At 49.7% G+C, this 22,287-nt stretch overlaps 2 protein-coding genes across 3 annotated transcripts; one reads left to right on the top strand and one right to left on the bottom strand.

Moving 5' to 3' along the window:
• Window positions 1-5,625: 5,625 nt before the first annotated feature.
• LOC118675843 (cytochrome c oxidase subunit 5A, mitochondrial-like) lies at window positions 5,626-6,314 on the bottom strand. The gene has a single exon (XM_036348634.1). The coding sequence runs from the start codon at window positions 6,255-6,257 to the stop codon at window positions 5,799-5,801; it is 459 nt and encodes a 152-aa protein (XP_036204527.1). The 5' UTR covers window positions 6,258-6,314; the 3' UTR covers window positions 5,626-5,798.
• A 2,973-nt stretch (window positions 6,315-9,287) lies between these two features.
• Window positions 9,288-22,193, top strand: LOC118675837 (cholesterol side-chain cleavage enzyme, mitochondrial). Of its 2 annotated transcripts, none has more exons than XM_036348620.1 (9): window positions 9,288-9,609; window positions 13,380-13,535; window positions 15,078-15,277; window positions 16,373-16,444; window positions 17,201-17,358; window positions 20,143-20,309; window positions 20,563-20,641; window positions 21,115-21,312; window positions 21,722-22,193. In XM_036348620.1, exons 1-9 carry the CDS (start codon window positions 9,341-9,343, stop codon window positions 21,851-21,853), a joined length of 1,431 nt encoding a protein of 476 aa, XP_036204513.1. In that variant the 5' UTR covers window positions 9,288-9,340; the 3' UTR covers window positions 21,854-22,193. The 2 variants fall into 2 exon arrangements, with proteins under 2 accessions (XP_036204513.1, XP_036204504.1); XM_036348611.1 differs by having other exon boundaries at window positions 16,241-16,444; window positions 21,722-22,190.
• Window positions 22,194-22,287: the final 94 nt, after the last annotated feature.

Below are 22,287 nucleotides of genomic sequence, written 5' to 3'. Positions count from 1 at the left end.
TTTCCTTCTAGTTGTAGAATTTCCACTCAGCCAGCCTTCCTGTGGTTCTGGATGATGTCCGTTTTGTCTTTAGTTGTATTTTTGAATTTGTTGTGGGAGGCAGCAATTTCCGGTGTTTACCTATGCTGACATCTCTGAACTCCAGTTCCGACATCTTGGTTTCCTGTTGGAAGGGAGAAATTTTAAAGTAAGTTATACAAGAAAATGTCCAGGAATTTCCAGAAATTTGAGGACATGAGTTTATAGGTTAAAAGGACTTACCAAGTATCCAGCCCAAGGACTGATGTGGCAATTATGCATTGTGAAATTCGAAGCAGGCAAATTAAAGAGGAGATTCTAAGAGTGACTGGAGGGCATAAAAAGGAACAATGCAAGGTTTCAGGGATCAGAATGGTGTGGACTTCTCAACAGCAGCTCCAGGAAATGGAAGACAATGTAGCAATGATTTCACACATTATTTTAAAAAATGGAAATTATTTCCAACCTAGAATTCTATATACAGCTAACGGCTCAGTCAAGTGTGAAGGCAGAATAAAGACATTGTCAGGTAAGCAAGGTCTCAAAATTTCACTTTTCATGTACACTTTCTAAGGAAGGTACTGAAAACAGGAGAGACATGGGATCCAGGAAACAGGAATGAGAACAAGGAAATTTCCAAGATGAGTGTGACTAGCAGCATGGAATGGGGAAAGTGAATGGGCAGAAGTTCTCAGAAATAGAGAGGAATAGGAACCTGATTATTTTGAGGAGAGGTTTTCATTCCCCTCCGGGAAGTGGCACCAAGAGTAGGGAGGGTTGGAGCAGACAGTTAATATTTTTCCTTATAAGCTTAGTAGTGCTTGATGGTTGGTTTTATATGTCAATTTAGGTAGGCTATGGTCCTCAGTTATTCCAACACTTATCTGTGTTGCTGTGAAGGCACTTTTTAGATGTGATTAATGTGCATAATCAGTTGACTTTAAGTAAAGATTATCCTAGACAGTCTGGGTGGGCATGATTCAATCAGCTGAAAGGCCTTAACTGCAGAACTGAGCTTTCCCTGAAGGAGAAGAAATTCCAGGTGTGGACTGCAGCTTCACCGTGTGCCTGAGAACCCAGCCTGCCCTTCCTGACCACCTGACCTATGGGTTTCAGACTTGCCCAGCCAGCCCCCTGATTGTATAAGCCAATTCCTTGAAACAGCTCATACTAGGACTACTTCTCTGGTTGAACCTGGACTTATACAAGTGCTATTTGGATTAAAAAAATTTTTTTTGACAGTGCGTTTATTGAAGCTGGGGATGGTGAAACTAAGAAGGGCCTAGGATAGAAGAAACAACAGGAGAGAGACTAGACAGGACTGCTGTTAGCTCACTGGAGAGTCAGAGAAAAGGGGGCCTGGGCGATAGGTTCAGGGGGTTAGCCCAGGATGAGCTGCCGCTGCTCATTGCTCCCTTTGTTGAAAGTCTCATAGGGACTCTTAGAGTTCAGGAGATGCCTGTAGGGGAAGAAGAGGGGGAAGGGAAAGCCCAGAGCATGCTCCCAGAAGGGAGAGAACTCAAGTACTATTTAGATTTTTAAAACATCTATACAAAGTGTTTGGATAAAGCTGTGATAGGCAGTTAGACAGACATGAGCAGAGCAAGGACCATGCCAGGTACAGAGGGTCACCAGGGTGGAAAGCCCTGGGTGCCTAGCAAAGGACAATTGTAGGGTGGCACCTGGCCCCCAGGGTGACCTTTCTTCCCCTTGCATATCGCTGGTCACGTGTGGTTTGGACCATCTGGCCTTTCCTCCCTAGAGACAACATCTAGGTCTCAGTTGTATTTTAGCTCCAGGCTCAGAAAAGCAGCAAAACCAGAGAAGTGACCCCATGGCTGACCTCAGGACCAGCTGCATTGGATAATGACCCCCTGCACTGGCACCAACTAATCAATCAGCGGAGACCTAGACCCTAAAAGGACACCTGGAAAGCTGTTGAGATCTTCCCCTGGGACCTCCCCTAAACCCTCCACCCTTAAAACCCTTAAGATGGAAGACTCAGTGCCTTCTCCCTCTTGGGAGCACAACCCTTTCCCTTACCCCTCCCTGAGCGCCCCCTATCAGGTGTTACTATTACCTTCCTCACTCCCAAGCTCCAAAGGCCCTTCCTTTACCTCTATAACTTGTTACCTAAGCCCATTTCTTCTATAAATTACTTCTTCCACCTCTGTGATTTTATAAATAAACTAGAGACCCAGTGCACAAAAATTTGTGCACTCGGGAAGGGGATCCCTCAGCCTGCCCTGTGCCCTCTCACAGTCTTGGACCCCTTGGGGGATGACCATCTGCTGGTTGAGGCCTGCTCCCCAAGGGATTGGGCCTAAGCTGGCAATCAGACATCCCTCTGGCAGCCTGGCAGCCCTTGGGGGATGTCCACTTGCCAGCAGGGAGCAGACTTAAGCTGCAGTTGGATATCCTTAGCGCTGCTGAGGAGGCAGGAGAGGCTCCCACCACCACGGCTGTACTGGCAGCCATCAGCCTGGCTGTGGCTTAGCAGAGCTCCTCCATGTGTTACTCACTGACCACCAGAGGGCAGCTCCTGCATTGAGCGTCTGCCCCCTGGTGGTCAGTGTGTGTCATAGTGACCAGTCATTCCCAGTCTTTCTGCTGTTAGGGCCAGTTTGCATATTACCCTTTTACTATATAGGATAGAGGCCTGGTGCATGGGTGGGGGCCGGCTGGTTTGCCCTGAATGGTGTCCTGGATCAGGGTGGGGGTCTCGGTTGGGTGCCTGGCCAGCCTGGGTGAGGGGCTGATGGCTGTTTTCAGGCTGCCCGCATCCCGTTCAGGGTGGGGGTCCCCACTGGGGTGCCTGGCCAGCCTGGATGAGGGGCTGAGGGTTGTTTTCAGGCAGGCCAAGCCTGCAACTGAAGCTCCCAGTCTCCTTTTTTTCTTTTTTCTTTTTTTATTCTGGGATTTATTTACTTTCTGTATTTGAAACTTTGTTGCGGCTCCAGCTCTGAGGCTGGCTGGCTGAAAGCAGGTACCTGGGGATTGTTTAGCTTCTATAATTGCAACATTGTTGCTTAGAGTGCAGCTCAGAGCCCAGCCGGGGCAGGCGGGGAACCTTGGCTTCCTCCATCGCTGGGGCAACCAAGCCTCATGGTTCTCTTCAGCTGCCTGGCTGCCGGCCGCCATCTTGGTTGGCAGTTAATTTGCATATCACCCTGATTAGCCAATGGGAAGTGTAGTGGAGGTATGGTTAATTACCATGTTTGTCTATTATTAGATAGGACAAGAGGCCCAGCGTGCAAAATCACAAGAGATCCAGACCTGCTGCGCCAGTGGAACGCAGACTCCCGCTGAACTGTGAGACCCATCAATGCACTTCCTGGTGACAGGTTGTTTGGTTGTGACAACATTACAGTGCTACAGCCACTGGCTTTTTATAATATAGATGTTCTTTTATAGTTTGAGTCTTGGCTCTGAATTCTTTCTTAGCCAGAACTCAAGCACCAAGGTTGCTGAACCCAGGTCTGGTCTGACCCAAGGGTCTAACACCTTGGTGCCATTCCTGCCACCCAAAACAAAACTATACATTGTACTAAAAAATAAATAAAATTTCAACCAATCAGAAAAAAAAAGAAGAAAACAGAAAAGAATAGTCTGGCTGGCATGGCTAAGTGGTTGAGCATCAACCTATGAACCAGGAAGTCATGGTTTGATTCCTGGTCAGAGCACATGCCTGGGTTTTGGCTTCCATCCCCAGTGGGGGGCGTCGGAGGCAGTAGATCAATGATTCTCATCATTCATGTTTCTATCTCTCCCTCTCCCTTCCTCTCTGAAAACAAACAAACAAAAACAAAAATCAAAACAACCAACCAGAAAAGAATAAATTAGAAAAGGACTAAAAGAAAATATATGAGAATATTTTTAACAGGGTTAATATTTATCTCAGGGTGGTGGGGCCACAGGTATGACAACGGCAGTTTCCATAATAAACTTTTTTGCCCCACTGTTTCCATCAAATAACCACCTTGTCATGAGATTTTCTCTCTGGTTCCTGGAATGTACCTTTAATGAGTTAAAGCTTATGGGGTATAATTTAAAAAGACTGATAAAATGATCCAACTTAGCTGCATTAATTTAGATGCAAGCAATATTTGAAGTGTAAGAGTGTGATGGACTTTTAGCAATATAATTAGCTGTTTACTGTACACAACAATATAAATGGAGCCATGGAACCAGAGCTGCCATCCCAGAGGAACTATACCAAACCTTGGAATGTTAAAAACAAGGCAAAATAACCTTTGTTCTGGGCCTAGGATGACATTATGTCTCAAAGAACTGTTTGCAAAGATAAGAGAGCAGTTGACCACTGGACTGATGACTACTGGACTGAGAATTAACAACATTGTTTAGAATTAACATCACTATGTTATCTGCACCAATACAAATGCCTTCTTTCTGTTGACATAATTGTGGCCCTCCCTTCTCAAATGTACTCATTACCTGTTTCCTAATCAGAACACTGTTTGGCCTTAGCTATTCTTATTGATCTCTTACTCTGAAAGGTCTTTTATTTTTAGATTAACATTACTTTTGTATCATTCAGAGTTCTTAGTTATCAAGAACAGAATTAATTTCAGCTAATATTTTCAGGGAAAGGATTTATCAAGGAATATTATGCATGTTCCACAAAATCTCTAGGAGGGTAAGATAATCAGGCTTATGGAGCATAATGTAAAAATAGATTATTTTAAAGTTATGTATGTCAGGCCCAGGCTGGTGTGGCTCAGTTGGTTGGTGTGTGGTCCTGTACACTAAAAGGTCGGGAGTTTGATTCCCAGTCAGGGCACATACCTAGGTTGTTGGTTCAGTTCCTGGTTGGGGCACACACAAGAGGCAAACAATCAGCTTCTCTCTCTCTCTCTCTCTCTCTCTCTCTCTCATCTTTCCTTTTCTCTCTCTCTAAAAAAAAAAAAAAATCAGCCTATGAACCAGGAGATCACGGTTCGATTCTAGGTCAGGACATATGCCTGGGTTTTGGACTCGATCCCCAGTATGGGATATGCAAGAGGCAGCTGATCAATGATTCTCATCATTGATGTTTGTACCCCTCTCTCCCTCTCCCTTCCTCTCTGAAATCAATAAAAATATATTTTAAAAAATCATGTGTCAGGAATATTGCCCAAATTACAGCCAGGGCTGCTTTGGTGGCCACTTATTGGCCCCCACAGGCCTGACATGCTGCAGCTGGCCCAGGCTAGAGGTCTCTTGCCACCACATGTTCCAGGCAGGGTTTCACATGGGGCCTGCTTCCTCATCTCAACCAAAATGTCACTAGAGGGTATCTGATTGGGGGAGCCCAAGTTATCTGCCTGATTTCCAGTTGCAAGGGATTCTGGGTAGTGAGTTCGAAAAGTATTTGTTAGAAAAAGATGATTTTTCTTTTTTGCATTTTTACTGCAGTAACTTGTATTTCATAAAATGCAAATATCACGTTTATATTCAGGTGAATTTTTACATATGTACACATACAGACCAAGAGAAAACATTTCTAGCACCCCAGGAAGTTCTCTCATGTCTTCTCCCAGGCAACCCCTCACGAGAGAACCACTTCTAACACCATAAATTCATTTGCCGATTCTTTTTTTTTTTTTCCAGTTCAAACTCATTTCCTTTTTATTAAAATTCAAGTTACCATTACATGGTTTGGTACTCAATAAAGGAAAACTTGTTCAAATAAGGTAGTATGTTATCATCAGTATTTCCAGGTGATTGTTTACACTCAAGTAGTATTATCAGTAAATCCTTGGGAATCCTATCGATGGGGTTTATACTTTGTCAAGGCCCAGTTCCTCTGGAGTGGAGATTCCCAGTTCATTTAAAGTTGGTCTAAGTTCCTGGATGACATAAGGGTAGATTTCCTTATGCGGTCCTGCTTTGTCCTTAACAACCTCTAGGATGCGAACAGCACTAGCAAAATCATTTAACCGTCTGCATGCCCGCAAAGCAGCATCAATGATCTTGGGTTCTGGAACCAGATCATAGCCAACAAGCGTGTTCATCCCTTTACGCAATTCCCAGGCATCAATACCTGGCTTGTTGAAGTATGTCACCCAGCGAGCATCAAATTCCTCATCTGTCTCATGTGACCCATGGGAGTAGCAGCGAACTGACTGGATACCCGCGGCGGGGCCGGGGGCCGGTGCGGGGTGCAGGAGGCCTCGAGAGCTGGCTCGGGAGGCTGCGGCCGCTGCTACAGCGCAGCGGCGGAGAGCGGCACCCAGCATAACGGCGATGGCGGCGCGCGGGCTGAAGCTGAAGAGAAGCCGGCTGTGAGCTCACCGGCCGTTCCGGAGCTCCCGGGGCCGCACTGACGCACTGACGCACTGACGCACAGTGGGCGGAGCACGAGACCCCACCCACTGCGGCGCTGCACCTCGGCCGGAGGGAGCCGGGCGCAGCGGGGCGGGCGGGCTACGGCGGCGGGTTGTGGACAAACTGGGCGCTGGGTCCCGCCGCCGCCATCATGAAGCGAAGATCCATTTGCCGATTCTTGAACTTTGTCAGAATGGAATCCAACATGTCAACATGGAAACATCCAAATCTGTAGAGAATTTTATAAATATTTATTTGAGCCAAACAGAGGATATACCTGGAAGCAAGATCTCCACAGACTGAGAAAAATGCTTCTCAGAATGACAGTTTACAGCAGGGGTCCTCAAACTACGGCCCGTGGGCCACATGCAAATACAAATATTGTATTTGTTCCCGTTTTGTTTTTTTACTTCAAAATAAGATATGTGCAGTGTGCATAGGAATTTGTTCATAGTTTTTTTTTAAACTATAGTCCGGCCCTCCAACGGTCTGAGGGACCTGTTTAAAAAGTTTGAGGACCCCTGGTTTACAGCTTCTTTTATGCATTTGGAATTAAGGAGGGAATGTAAGGAAGATTACATGGAGGTGGGAGAAAGCAAGGTGGAATTGGATTATTGGATATATGGGTGCTGTCCTCTGAATAGAGGCATTTCAAAGGTGTGCTAACCTAGATGCACAGAAACAAAGAACAGTGCTTGTTTAAGGCAAAGCTAGAACTTTTTAAAGAAGTTATAGGCTTGGGGTGAGATTAGCCACCAAGACCTGCCCAGTTAAGAACTTCAGGTCAGATCACCCTGTGAGGTTACTTCCATAGAACCCCCTTTTTTCATTCACAACCAGTATTTACTCTTTTGTGTCTGGCTTCTTTCACTCAGCATTCAAGACTCAGGAGATTGTAATTTGTTTGTCCTTTTCCTCAGTGTTCTGCAATGAACAAATAAGACTAACTTAATTTACTTTTATAGTTAGTAGTTAGTATCTTTAAAAATAATAATAGCAATACCTGCCAATTATAACATCTTCAGAAAACAGTATTTTTTTCTTTTTGCAAGCAGAGAAAGTAGAAATTTAAAAATCAGGGAACTAGCTATAATAATAAAAGTGTAATATGTAAATTGACTGAATGACCGAACAGCAGATCAACTGTCTGGACAACCTTCCAGAAGACCTTCTGCGAAGTCAGGGCTGCAGCTGCTGTGGCTGAGGGATCGGGGCAGCCGGTGAAAGGCGCGCCGCCCGCCTCTCCGGGCGGTGCGGGAGGAGGAGTCTGGCCGCTGGGCTCTGGGATCCCTCCGCGGCCGCCGGCCTCCCCGGAGCAGGTCCGAGTGTCCGGACCGGCTGCGTGGTGGCCGGCGGCGGGCCGAGGGGTGGGGCCGGGCGGCGACCGACCACGGAGGGGGGTCATGGGAGCGGAAGGCCTCACCGCCTGGCTCTTCCCTCCCTTCCCCCGTGGTCGGCTCCCCGCTTGCCCGTGCTGGGGCCGGGGGTCCATGCGGCCCTTGGGGCCCGGTCGGGGGGACCGGGGCCTGCGTGGGCCGGCCGCTGGGCCCCATGGGGGGGGCATTGGCTCCCCAGCCCACGGCGGGAGCCCGGCGTGGGCTGCCGCCCGCCGCCCCCCGGACCGGGCCCAGTGCAGCAGCGGTGGCAGCGGAGTGGGGCGCGTGCCCTAGCTCGGGGAGGCCGCCATGCTGCAGTGCACCGGCCCCATGGCCGGGCCTGCTCCGAGCGGATGCCGCTCCTCCAGAGCTGGGCCGCTCCACCGGCCGCACCCCGTTTGCTGGGCCTGTGCCGCCCAGACGCGCTGGAGTCCCAGTCTGCCCGCAGGCCGGCTGCGGGTGCTGTGCGGGGGGGCCATCCTGCCTTGTGGTGAGTTCGAGCGGCAGCAGCAGGAGCCAGGCAAGGACTGCGCCCTCCATCTTGCCTTGGGTCCTCCATCTTGGGACAGAGCCATGTGCGCCCTCCATCTTGCCTTGGGTCCTCCATTTTGGGACAGAGCCATGTGCGCCCTCCATCTTGCCTTGGGTCCTCCATTTTGGGACGGTGCCATGTGCTTCCTCACGGGAAGAAGCCGCTACTAGCCACACCCAGGATTTCTCTGGACTAACCAATAATAATCAAGGGAAGTGCACGCCATCACTATGACCAACTCGTGCCTGGCCAATCAGCGGGGCCCACAGTCCCCTCTCCTGCCCTCACTCCACCCCCCTTTAAAACCCCGGGTCCCATCAGGCGTCTCTCTCTCTCGGCCACTGGAGCTTACCGTTGCATCGGTGAGTGTGGCAGGGGAGCCAAACCTAGGTTTGAAATAAATGACTCTTTGCTTTTGCATCGGACTGACTGGCTCCCTGGGGGTCTTGGGAACTTTGAAATCTGGGCACAACAGCCGGCAGGCGCTGGGGCTGCGAAGGCCTACTCTTGCACAAATTTTGTACATCAGGCCTCTAGTAGAAAAATAATTTAAATAAAGCAAAATCAAGGAACTATACAAAAACAGTTTATAATCATATATATATATATATATATATAATGGGGGTCACAGTAAGATGTATGCTGCCCCAAGGCTGCAAGGTGCCTCCAACCTCCTCTCAGGCCCCGATTATTGTTCCCAAGCCCCAGCTGTTGGCAGGTCCTGATGGGTGTCTTCCAGTAGCTGGGCCCACTGCAGGGTCAGCAGGAGGCCCTGGCAGAGGAAAAGCACAAACCTGCACCTTTTCCAGGGCCCGCTGTGGCTGGCACTGAGGACAGAGACAGAGGGTCTTCTTGTGCTTCGGGGAGCCTCTTTGGCTGCAGAAATTCCAGACTGAGCCTTGGTACCCCACTCTGGGAGGGGCCGTGTGCGGGCAGGAGCCAACCAGAGGAGGAAGAAGGCAGGCCACTGCTTTGTCAGCTTCTCCCTTAACCTTGAGCTGGCGGATATAAGCTGGGCCCCGGGGCCAGAGTTCCTTGTCAGGCCTTGCTGCAGTAGGAGCAGGAGCAGTGGCAGTCTGGGGACAGCATGCTGGTGAGGGGGCTTCCTCTGCGCTCAGTCCTGGTCAAAGGCTGCCAGCCCCTTCTGAGTGCCCCACAGGAGGGACCAGGGAATCCCAGGATGCCCACTGGAGAGGGAGCCCGGATGTCCACTCGCATGCCTCGCCCTTTCAGTGAGATCCCCTCCCCTGGTGACAATGGCTGGCTAAACCTATACCATTTCTGGAGGGAGAAGGGCTCACAGAATTTACACTATCACCAAGTCCAGAACTTCCAGAAGTATGGCCCCATCTACAGGTAAGCCTGGTAGAGGGAGGGGCTGGTGGGACAGGCAGGGAGAGGGGCCTGGGCAGCCTTGCTGTGCTCCCCCTCCCCAAATTGCTTGCCCATTGCAGGCTCCCGTCTACCTTCTGACTTTGTTTCTCCCATGCCTGGCGATGGTGGCAGGAGAATGGATAAGGCTCCCAGACAGTGGGTTCAATTCCCAGACTCAACCTTTGAAACTTTGTGGGGTGGGTGGGGGGATGGTAAGAGAACAAGCCCCGGTTAACTGGTTAACTGCCCTCTATATCCATTATCCCCAGGACCCTGTAGAAGGTACGTTTTCCATACCCATTGTCAGAAGGGACTAAAGCTCAGAGAGGTTAGGGTTTTTAGTCACCCAGCTGGATCCCTGTCCTGTTGGGGTGCTGGGCTCACCCCTCAGCCCTGTGCATCTCTGGAGCAGCTGATTTTGTCCCTTCCACTTGGCCTGGCTAAGCCCCCCTTCCCCAAGCATCTGTCTTGCTTCCTACCTGGAGGAAGGGACTTTGGTCTTTTGGCCTCAGCACTGCCACTCCCAGGGGGTGGGGGTGAGGGGGAGCAGGTATCTGAGGGCTGCCGCTGAGGGCAGGCCTTGCTTGTTCTGGTTTAGCAGTTTCTAAGGTGGGTCATCTTTAGGCCAAGCCTGGGTTCTTTTCTGAGAGCATAGTTGAGGAGGATGGGAGGTGGTGGAGGTGACTGTTGGGAAGGGAGGGAACATCAGGAGGGACAATGCCTTTTACTTTGAGTGATAGGGGAAGAGCATCCTAGGGCATGCTGCTGGCTGGCTGGGTGGGGGTGGGAGGGCAAGCTTGTTTGTGTAGGGGTCCAGCTGCCCACTCAACTGGGCCACTTCCTCCCTCTCCCACAATCCATTTTGAAGTCTACAGTGCCTTTCTCACAGCAGGTTGGAGGCCGGGAGGCCCTAGGCTGAGTGTCAGGTTTGGGAGAAAGTTGTTCCTGAGCCTGTCGCTCTCTCTCCTAGGCCCGTCAGTGCCTCTCCCCCAACCTCCCTTCAGAGTGATCCCTCGCTATCCCCTGCTTCCTGTGCCCCAGTAGAACTTTTTACCAAACCCCTTTCTGTTTTCTGAGTCACTTTTACCTGAGCCTTGAAGCATTTCCTTTAAATTGGTGTTATAATCCCCATTTCACTGTTGGGAAAACTGAGGCCCAGGGAGAAGAGTCTTGCCAAAGTCACAGAGCTCACCAGGGCAAAGCCAGTGCTGGAGCTGCCGCTGCCTGATTCCAGGGCAGTGCCACCTTGCTATTCACACATACAGCCTGGCACAGTGAACTTCTGAATAAATGTGAGGAATTTAAAATACTACTTTGGTAGATTTTTCCTTTTTGTTATTTTTTAAATTGAATTTATTGGGGTGACATTGCTTAATAAATTATATAGGTTTCAGGGGTACAATTGTATTGTGTGTTCACCACCCCAAGTCAAGTCTCCTTCCATCACCATTTATTACCCCTTTCCCCTCTTCTATCCGCCCCCCCCCCCATAGGTTTTTTCTTAATACAAAGGCTGTTCTAGTTTATATTTATAGAACAATTTGGAAAATATAAACAAGCACAAATGAAAAATTGAAATCAGATACAATCTCAATTTTGATACTATGTATGTACCATTAGAAATGTAAACGTTATATACGCTGTTTGGTGTTGTCCCACAGAAATATATCAAAAACTTCGCTCCTCTTTTCTCTTTTCCATATAGTTTAGAAAGACAGCATTGTAGCCCATAGTATGAATAAGCCACACTTTTTTAGCCAGTTCTTCAAAGTGGACTCTGGGATTTTTGCTATTACACAGATGAACCTCATCCATTAGGCATCACTGTCCCCTGTGAGGTCATTGCCTTGGGCTAGATTCCCAGAAGCAGAATTGATAATAATACTAGCAGTTCAAGGACTTTGCTGAGCCAGGGTGGGGCTATGGAGCTAGTGGTGTGAAGACAAATGGTAGTTGGAAAAACACTGAGGGGATTTTCTGGGAGACTTGGGAAGGCAGGTCCAGGGTTTATAGGTCAGCGGTTAAAGCTCAATTCTCTCCCTCTCCCCTCTCCTCCCCACCCTGTCCTCCTCCCACTATTTTCATCACTGCAGGGAGGAAGAGGGGGAGGGAGGAAGAGGGGCAGAGAGGAGGTGGGAAGGGAGGGAGAGAGAACTCAGCTTGTACCTGTACTAGTATGTATTTCTAATATTTTGCCTTAAATATATCTTGAATTAACTTTATTATGCAAAAGGCAGATACCCTGCTCCCTGCCCCGCCCCCCCCCCCCCAAAAGGCAGACACACTCATACCACACACACAAAAGACAGAAGCAAGTGACAAGTGTAATTTTCTGCGGTTTTGAGAGAAGTTCACTTTAAAAGCAGGCAGGCAGGGCAGGGATTCAGTGGGACACAAAGGCAGGTGGGACATAGGCGGGGGCAGACATGCAGTTTGAGCAGCCTAGTCACAGGAACCAACCAAGCAGGAATAACACAATGTTTCTGGACTCAAAGCAGGAGGCATGGGAAACTAGGGAGAGCCTGCAGCAACAGAGAAAGTTCAGATCTGTTGCTGGGCAAGAACAATGAGGGAACCAATCAGGTGGTAACACAGGTGGACATAGAGCATTACAGATCGTGCTTCCCTGCAGTTGTCCTCAAATCTTCTAAAATTTCCCACGGGTTTAGACATTTCTTATGTCAACAATCTGTACCTGTGTTAGTGTTTATTTTTATTTTATTTTTTAAATCCTCACCTGAGGATATTTTCCTATTGGTTTTAGAGAGAGTGGAAGAGAGAGGGAAAGACAGAGAGAAATATCGATGTGAGAAACACATCGATTGGTGCCTCCTGCACTCGCCCTGACAGGGCCCAGGCCGGGGAGGAGTCTGCAACCAAGGTACGTGCCCTTGGCAGGAATCGAACCCAGGACCCTTCGGTTTGCAGGCTGACGCTCTATTCACTGAGCCAAACCAGCTAGGGATGTTTGTGTTCTGTGTTTTTTTAAAAATTTTATTTATATTGATTGGAGAGAGAGAGAGAGAGAGAGAGAGAGAGAAACATCAATTTGTTGTTCCACTTATTTATGCACTCATTGGTTGATTCTTGTATGTGCCCTGATGGGAATCAAACCTGTAACCTTGCGTGTTAGGATGATGCTCTAACCAACTGAGCTAACTGGCCAGGGCCAGTGTTGTTTTAATAGAGACAAAGTGCGTTGCCAAGCCTATGACTGACTAGCCCTACACGGAGTCATTCCAGTACAGGGTCACGCCAGTGGTGACATGAGGGTTCCGTGTTTCTGAGCTATGCAGCGGTGAGAGAGTGATGAGGGCCTGAACACTCAGGAAGAATAAGCATGGAAGGAACTTGAAATGAGGACTTGATGGTCCATGGAAGGTGGATGGGGGCGAGACTGGTCCTGGAGGACATGCTGTGGCATGACAGCAGCCAATGGATAATATGAGGAGCATAAAACTGTCACTTAGAGAATGCCTAACAGGAGCCATAGTCATAGACTTCATCTTACTCTTTCGCAGCCCTGTTAGAAAGGTACTGTATTCATCTCCATTTTATAAAAGAGGAAACTGAGACTCAGAGGGGGATGAGAGACAGAGAACCCTGTGGAAATGGGATCCACTTCCAGGGCCCTCTGCTCTGCACTCTCAGCTATGATGTGGTTGCAGATGAGCCAAGCTCCTGCCTGATTGCACAGGGTCTTCCAGGCTCTCCTCGAATCCTTACGCCATAGCCCTTCTCCTTCCCTCCAGGGAGAAGCTTGGCAACATGGAGTCCGTGTTCATCATTGACCCTGAAGATGTGGCCCTTCTCTTTAAGTTTGAGGGTTCCACCCCAGAACGGTATTGCATCCCGCCCTGGGTTGCCTATCACCAGCATTACCAGAGACCCATCGGGGTCCTGTTCAAGTGAGTCTGGAGACAGAAGCTGGGGAGAGGGGCAGAGGCCATGCTTGCTCTGCGCTGTCTGGCTGGGAACTCTAGGCACATCCCTGTCATCTTCCTGCCTCCATAAAGCAGATGGTAGTGATACTGAACTGCTGTGCCAGCCATCAGGGAAATGGTCAGGCTGAAGATCTGAATGAGTAATTAAAGACCTTGCAAAGTTCTCATTTATTAGTTCATTCATTAAGTCCCATCTTATTGAGAACCTACTATGTGCCAGACTTTGTGCCAGTCTCTGGGCGTTCAGTGACATGTAAGGCAGGGCTCTGCCACCGTGAGTCCCTCACAGTCTAAGAGGGCAGCGAAACAGGACAAACCGGTGTATTTAGTGTAGTGGGCACCATTTTCCACCAAATTCCTCATCACAGATTTAAAATGTGACCATATCAAACGTTGGTGAGGATATGGAGCACTAGAACTCTCCCAGATTGCTGGTGGGATGAAAACTGGTGCCAGCACTTAGAAGATGATTGGCCGTGACCTGCAATTGAATACACACAACCCTGTGATGCAGCAGCCCTGCTCTCTGGGATATGCTCTGAAGAACATCCCTGAGGGGAAGGTAGCAGGATGCTGGCAGCAATGTCATTCATAAGCACAAAACCCAGGAAACCACCTGAATGCCCAACAGGAGTATACATTAGTGAGTGGTGGCATATGCCACTCATATGAACAAACTCAGTGACCCCCCAACAGTACAGATGATGCTGAGACAGATAAAATTTTGTTAAAAAAGCAAATCCCCCAAGGCATGACAAGAAAGCATGTTTTAGAATTATATGTAGATCAGGTAAAACTATACACAAAAGCAAGGGAGTCAGGTTAGTGGTCCCCTTGGTTGGGGAGGACCAGGTGGACACATATCAATTACTGTGATGTTCCTTGTTTTCTGATTGGGTGGTGAGTTTATAAACCGTTCTTATAAACAAACAAAGTCTCCAATCTAGAAAGAGGGCTTTGGGTGGATCTATTTTCAAGAGTGGGCCATAAGCTAAAGCTTATCACTAACCCTATTCTGGGCATGTGACAGTCCCCACCAACGTGAATAAAGGGACATGCTAGGGTGCAGCGGAGAGGTTGATCAATTATGTCTGTGCGGGGATCAGAGAGGATGACATACAAGGGCCCTTAAATGGCAGGAGGTGAGTGAGCAACAGCCAGGGGGAAGGGGAAGTGATGGGAAAGGCATACCTGTAGCTGAGGCAAAGACTAGGGCACTGAAAGAGACATAAAGGCTCCAAGATGCCCAGTTCCTGGCTCGCAGCAGCAGCAGCAGCAGCAGCAGCAGCAGCAGCAGTGGGGCGGGGGGGTCAGGTTTTGTTTTCCTTCATTTACTCTCTTCCTGTCTCTTCCTTAAGGCCCAACAGAAACAGGGAGCTGAGGGTGTTGGGAGGAGTGAAGGCTGGCGGACATGAGTGCTGGACTCTGAGCTGTGGCTTGGCCTCCTGTGTGCGCCAAGCCTGGGGTTTGTGGCCATGAGGGCCCAAAGGGCCTGTGTTTCCACAGGAAGTCAGGAGCCTGGAAGAAAGACCGACTGGCCCTGAACCAGGAGGTGATGACTCCAGATGCCATGAAAAACTTCATCCCCCTGCTGGACACGGTGTCCCAGGACTTCATCAGCATCCTGCACAGGCGTATCAAGCAGCAGGGCTCTGGAAAGTTCTCAGGGGACATCAGTGATGACCTGTTTCGTTTTGCTTTTGAGTGTAAGGGGGTGGGAGAACCCAGCGTCCCACCTTGAGACCCAGCCAGCATAGACCCTGAAGAAGTGGTGGGATTGGTTTGTGGGATGGGCTACTGAAAACATTCCCTGCCATTAGTTACCCAGGGGGTGCTGAACACTCTTACCTAGCATTCATACTATGGGGGCAAGGGTCTTCAAAATGTAGGTCCCCATTGTCACTATCCCCTAAAAGACAGAGTATAGCTCAGCCCTGCATTCTGCAAATCTCTCTCTCTTGGGTCATAGACCTTTGAGGTCTGGGAGGGGAAGGGAGGACTGGGTGGTTAATCTGAATTGGTTATTCAAGAAGGTGTAGCAGTTATTCAGATGGGGTAAAGAGGTTGGGCAGCCTGGGCAGAGGGAACAGCGCATACAAAGGCACTGTGGCATGATGGGGGTCACGTGATCACTGCAGGAGATCTGGGATGCCCAGACTTTGGTATAAAATCAGCATTCAAATTCCTGACCCCACAGGTGGGAAAAACTTGGGGTTGTTGTGACTTCTTAAGTCTAGCCAGAGTGGGTCCTGGATGGCCAATTACTAGGGCTTTATGTCTTCTAGTCTTCCATCTGGCCTGTTTCAGGAGGTATTTCGCCAATTACAGCTAAGGAGTCTCTCTTCCTAGAGAAAAGCGGAGAGGCTGCTTGGGGTGCTGGTGGAAGCGGGGGTGGAACTGTTTCATCCCAGCATGGGCCCACCCCCAGCTCTGCTGGAGACTGCTTCCCACCCAAGTGATCTCTTTTCAGGGTCTTCTGCTTGCTCCCCTGATGGTTGTCAGAAGGGTTGTTTTCCTCAGCCCTGAAATTTCAGCCCCATAAGCCTTAGGTTTCTGTTTCTTTACTGAAGGAGACTGAGGTCAGGTCAGGAGATCCTATGCGTTGGCAGGAGCGGGTTGGTGGGGGTTCCTGGGAGCGGGGGTTCCTCAGCTTGTGCCTATCCCTGCAGCCATCACCAACGTCATATTTGGGGAACGTTTGGGGATGTTGGAGGAGATTGTGGACCCCGAGGCTCAGCGGTTCATTGATGCTGTTTACCAGATGTTTCAAACCAGTGTCCCCATGCTCATGCTTCCTCCAGGCCTGTTTCGCCTGTTCAGGACCAAGACATGGCGTGACCATGTGGCTGCATGGGACGTGATTTTCAGTAAAGGTGAGAATTCCTCTGGCTATACCCTGCGCAACTCAGTCTGGGAGCCAGGAGAGCCTTGTCTACCTTAGGGGGTGGGGAACCCAGGCTCGCATGGACACACACACACACACACACACATAGCTGGAAGCCCCAAGTCTCGGCCTGCTTCTTTGCCCCAGTTACGTCAATGGGCACTGACTTGCCATGTGGGCAGGGATGGGTATCAGGGAGGTCCTATAAGCCCTGGGATTGGTGAGTTGAAGGCCAGCTGTTGGGAATGATCAGACTTTTATGGAGGAAAAAGACCTAAGATGTCCATCATGTTCTTCTAAAGAGCCCATGATCCCCAACATGGGTTAAGGCCAGTGTTTTAGACCCGGCTACCCTTGGAGACAGACTGGGACTTGGGTGAGAGAGATTAATAAAGTAGGTGGAGAAGGCTGATTGGAGTATGGTGATGATGGGAGACCTGGAGTCAAATCCCTCCTCTGTTCCTGACACCCATCTAACACTGGGCAAGTCACTACCCTCTGTGGGCTTCTGTTTCCTTACCTGTAAAATGGTGATAATATCACTCCATAGGACTATGGTTAAGAATTAAACAAAGAAACAGATAGGAAGGGCTTAGCAGATAGTATGTGCTGAGTAAAATGCAGCCAGAAAGTGCAGCACTCCAGAATCTCCAAGCCCTTAGCCCATCCCTCTCACCAAGGGTCCATCCCTTCGCTCCTGCCTGTAGAGAGCCTCACTCTTTTTTCCCCTCCTGCCCACCCACAGCTGAAAAATACACCCAGAACTTTTACTTGGACTTGAGACAGAAAAGAGACTTCAATAATTACCCGGGTGTCCTCTACAGCCTCCTGAGAAATAACAAGCTGCTCTTCGAGGACGTCAAGGCCAACATTACAGAGATGTTGGCAGGGGGCGTGGACACGGTGAGGTGATCGTAGGGCATTCTGTCCCTTCCTGTGTCCCTGTGTCCCTCCTCCACCAGTTTGCATCATTCAAACCCCTGCCCATGTGGGGTGGATCTCCTCTTGACTCTATTTCCTAAATAATCACCTCTTAGGAGGCTGAGGTCAAGTCATCCCTTGAGGCTGATCCAACATTTTTTTAACCTATGAGAAGGGGTAACTAGGCATAGGTGGTTAGCTCTTCAGTCACAGGTTGGGGACACAGCTCACTGGATTCAGAAAGGCAGGCAGGACCTCAGAAAAGCTGGGAGCCAGTGGAATTAGCCCTGGGCTCTGCCTTCTAGGACCCTTTTGTTGTCTTCCATTCTCCCTCACATATTAGTTTGTTAGGGCTGCCACACAAAGTACCACACACAGGATGGCTTAAACCACAGACATGTACTTTTCTCACAGTTCTAGAACTAGAAGTCCAAGATCAAGGTGTCAGCAGGGTTGGTTTCTTCTGAGGCCCCTCTTCTCCCTTATGTCTTCACACAGTCATCCCTCTGTGTGTGTCAGTGTCTTGATCTCCTCTTCTTATAAGGACACCAGTCCTATTAGATTAGGGTCCACCCCAGTGATCTCATTTTACCTTATTACCTCTTTAAACACCTTGCCTCCAAATACAGTCACATTGTGAGGTATTGGGGGTTAGGACTTCAACAAATGAATGTGGGGGAACACAATTCAGCCCATGACAAGGATAACCACCATACCATAGTCATAAAGCTGGATGAGTAGGCCTGGATCAGGTACTGACAATGCTGAGAAGAGGCCCTGCAGGATGGGGAGAAGGCCCCTTAGAGGAGCTAAAATTCAACTTGTATCTTGAAGGCTGTTGCCAGGAGGAGGGAGGGAAAAAATAAGATTTCGGGAAGAAATATGTGTCAAGTCCCCTGGGTGAATAACTATTTTCTAGGCATCTTAGGAAGACTTTCAGTCCCTGTGACAGGTTGCAGATGGAGCCTTTGAGTTTATTTTATTTTAAAAATATATATATATATTTATTGATTTCAGAGAGGAAGGGAGAGGGAGAAATAGAAACATCAATGATGAGAGAGAATCATTGATGGGCTGCTTCCTGCAGGCCTCCTACTGGGGATCGAGCCCACAACCTGGGCATGTGCCCTTGACTGGAATCAAACCTGGGGCCCTTCAGTCCACAGGCTGACACTCTATCCACTGGGTCAAATTGGCCAGGGCTGAGTTTATTTTAAATCAGCGGTTCTCAACCTGTGGGTCATGACCCCTTTTGGGGTCAAACGACCCTTTTACAGGGGTCGCCTAAGACCATCGGAAAAACACCTATATAATCACTATGCTTTAATTATGTTCAATTTGTAACAATGAAATTGGGGGTCACCACAACATGAGGAACTGTATTAAAGCGTCTCGGCATTAGGAAGGTTGAGAACCACTGTTTTAAATCTAGTTCTAGTCAGTTATGTAGAAAGGATCTCTAAAAAGTGCGTACCTGCACCAAAGCAGCTATTATTGTTAGGTAATGTTTATTGAGCATGCAGTATATGGCAGACAGGGCCTAAGCTTGTCATATGTATTAATTCATTTAGTGCTCACAAACTAAATTATGAGGTATATCACTATTATCCCCCTTTTCAGATGAGGAAACTGGAGCACAGAGCAGTTAACTTAGTTGACTATCTTAATAAGCAAGTATTTCCTGAGTAGCCACCCTGTCCAGTTTTGGAAATAGTGAGACAAATACACAGATTTGATTTGAGCCGTAAAGGAGTACAGGTTGGCTTCCATGGCTGGGAAGGGAATTCTAGGAAGAGGAAACAGCTGGAGGAAGATTTCTGGGCTTAGGAGCTGCGTGTAGCTCAGTGGAGCTGGAGTATTAGGTGCATGTTGGAGAGAGGTGGTGGCGAGGCTGGGAGCAGCAGGCAGGTGTTGGGGGCCCTGTATTTGATCTGGGGATCTGGGCTTGATCTGGGGAATCAGACAAGGATTTCCAACTGGGAAGTGACTGGATGGCATGCTTTCATGATTGCTTCTGCTGGGAGGAAGGAGAATATTCCGACTTTTTGGACAAAAATATGATTCTTGGTAAGATATGTGCAACAACCCATGCCCTAACCTTAGGAGGGAGGGCTGCACTAGCCTGGGGTCCCACACAAAGGTATGTGGGCCTGTGGGGCTTGATGAGGGCCACTCATACCTCCAGGGACCAACTAACGGTCATGACTCTGACTAATAATGAGATTAGCAGGTTCATCTCAGTATACACCGTATGCTAATTGCAACACGGATAGGAACCAGGGTGGTGGTTCTGGCTTCATGATCTGAACCTTCTTTCCCACGTCACTACTATAGGTAAATGCTAAAGTCTGTGGAAGTTCTACTGGGGAGACAGCTGCTTGTTTAACAGGCGTTTCAAAAGGAATGGCAGTTAGTCAAGGGAGAACTGTTACAGGGGGTCTTTGGCCTGGAAGGGCTCCGGAGTCCTTTGGAAGAAGGCATTGGTTGTGTGGGTGCCCTCTACTGGCTGGGGAGGTGGTAGGCTCTGGTGACATGAGGGATGAAGGTAGGGACAAGTGTTACCCCAAACATTCCTTCCTGCCTGGGCTGGAGAAAGCCTCTGGAACATTTGCCTTTTGAATTGGATTTTGCTTTTGTAGATGATGGTCTCTGGATACTGGGACAAGGGTGGGAAGATGTTCTTGGAAATGAAAATTTAGCACGGGTCTAGGTGCCTCATGAGTGACAGGCCCTCCTGGTCTTCTGCACCCCGACACTCCCTCCCAGACGTCCATGACACTGCAGTGGCACTTGTACGAGATGGCACGCAGCCTGAGAGTGCAGGAGATGCTGCGGGAGGAGGTTCTGGCTGCCCGGTGCCAGGCCGGGGAAGACATGAGCAGGATGCTGCAGTTGGTCCCGCTTCTAAAAGCTAGCATCAAGGAGACACTGAGGCAAGCCCACACCCACCCATGCCTGCCTCCACCCCAATCCCGGGTGGGGTTAGCATGGTGCCCGGGGACCGGTGGAGATCGGTAGCAGGAAGTGAGAAGTCTGGGGAGACAGCTGGGAATGGGGAGGAGGAAATAGAGTCCTGGTCTTGCCTCCTGATTCCCCAGGGGTGCTGCCACTGGGCCTGAGATGCATGCTGGGTCTGGGCTTTGTCCTGGCCTAGGGGCATTAGCTTCTGAATGCCTTCCTCTGCAGACTCCACCCCATCTCTGTGACTCTGCAGAGATACCTCCCAAACGACTTGGTTCTTCAAGATTACATGATTCCTGCCAAGGTAGGTACAGCAGGGCTGCAGGACCTGCCAGTCAGACAGGAGGTTGGGGGCTGACTGCAATTGCCTACAGATGGGGGCTTCTGCCTGTGTTGCTGGAGCTGGCTGGTGGGTCCTTGGCAGCAGCAAAGTGTTAAGGGCAGAGGTGGTAGGCATAGTGGGTGATCCCTGGAATGTTGCTGGAGCCCAGAGTTAGGAGGGCAACACCATGGATCACCTGGGTGTCAGGGGGCCTTCTGGTGCTGAGAAAAGGGCAGGACAATCCCTTGGGCCATCCCTGGCCTACTGGCTTCAGTCATGCTCCTTTGATGGGTGAAGCTCAGGGAGAAGTGGGGTCTTGTTCAAGGTCACCCAGTGGGCCATGTCTTCTGGACAGCTGGGCAGCTGGGCTGGGGAGCGGGAGAGGGGAAGCTGGGTTATGCTCCCAGCTGTGAGGAGGTGAGGACTACTTAGGCATCTGTTCACCTTGTCCCCAGACATTGGTGCAGGTGGCCGTCTATGCCATGGGTCAAGACCCCACCTTCTTCCTCAATCCGGGCAAATTTGACCCCACCCGATGGCTGGGTAAAAACAAGGACCTCATCCACTTCCGGAACCTGGGCTTTGGCTGGGGTATTCGGCAGTGTGTGGGTCGTCGGATCGCCGAGCTTGAGATGACCCTGTTCCTTATCCATGTGAGTCTAGCCTGGGGACCTCTGGGCACCCTGGGCTGGCTTTGGCCTTAATGAAAGCACCAACCCTCCTACTCCCATCTCTGTTCAGAGCCCTCCCCCACAATTCCCTGCTGCCTCCTCTTTTGGGCTAATATGCTTGTCACCCATTGGTGCCCCTGGCCATCTGTCCCCCCATGTTGGTGATGGGATGGGAGTGGGGTGGGATAAGGTTTTTTAGAAACTAAACTGAAAGTCTAAATCAAGGGGGCAGCACAAGTGGTATGTTCTCAGGTTAAGTAGGAGCTGGTGTGGACCCCTTGAAGCTCCCCAAATCACACTCAACAGGCACTGCCTACAGTTGAATGAATCTGGCCCAGGGGAGATGGACCCTCCCCACCTGTCCACTAAGCCCATCACCCCTCTTTCTCAGATTCTGGAGAATTTCAGAGTTGAAATCCAGCATCTCAATGACGTGGGCACAACATTCAACCTCATCCTGATGCCCAACCAGCCCATCTTCTTCACCTTCCGGCCCTTCACCCAGGACCCGCCCAAGGCTTGACTGAGAGAGTGGTGTGAAAGGAAGGCCCGAAGTGTGGGGCGGGGGCCCATGGAAGTGTCTGCATCCTCAGCTCCTGGTTCCCCACCCCTGCTCCTTTCTACCCCAACTCAGTGGAGGCACTTCTCTTTCACCCACCTTTCCCCCTCTTCCCCCACTCCATGAAGGCAATAAAGGGCTGAACTATGTGAAGTGTTTTCATTTCCATCTGGCCACTAAGGTATCACTCCTGTGGAGATGCTCTCTGATGGATCAACAGTTGGATCTGAGCACAAATGGGCAGCCACACCTGAAGCCATTTCTGCTGGGATCCACCTACCTACAGGTCAGGAGCCAGCAGGATCAAGCCTCCTGCTGCCTGGGGCTGAGAGCAGATGGAGGGCTATTGCTACTGTGCCCAGGCCAGCAGGCAGAGGGACAGAGGACCTGACGGAGCT

Source organism: Myotis myotis, unplaced genomic scaffold (genome assembly GCF_014108235.1).
Source record: "Myotis myotis isolate mMyoMyo1 unplaced genomic scaffold, mMyoMyo1.p scaffold_m19_p_1, whole genome shotgun sequence".
Taxonomy (NCBI): domain Eukaryota; kingdom Metazoa; phylum Chordata; class Mammalia; order Chiroptera; family Vespertilionidae; genus Myotis; species Myotis myotis.
Note: the sequence above shows the minus strand (reverse complement) of the source record. Positions and strands in the feature narration are given on the sequence as shown.

Coding starts and splice junctions, on each gene's coding strand:
- LOC118675843 (XM_036348634.1), bottom strand. CDS start 6,257: ATGCTGGGTGCCGCTCTCCGCCGCTGCGCTGTAGCAGCGGCCGCAGCC.
- LOC118675837 (XM_036348611.1), top strand. CDS start 9,341: ATGCTGGTGAGGGGGCTTCCTCTGCGCTCAGTCCTGGTCAAAGGCTGC. Junction 9,610..13,379: donor AAGTATGGCCCCATCTACAG/GTAAGCCTGGTA, acceptor CCTTCCCTCCAG/GGAGAAGCTTGGCAACATGG. Junction 17,359..20,142: donor TGGCAGGGGGCGTGGACACG/GTGAGGTGATCG, acceptor ACTCCCTCCCAG/ACGTCCATGACACTGCAGTG.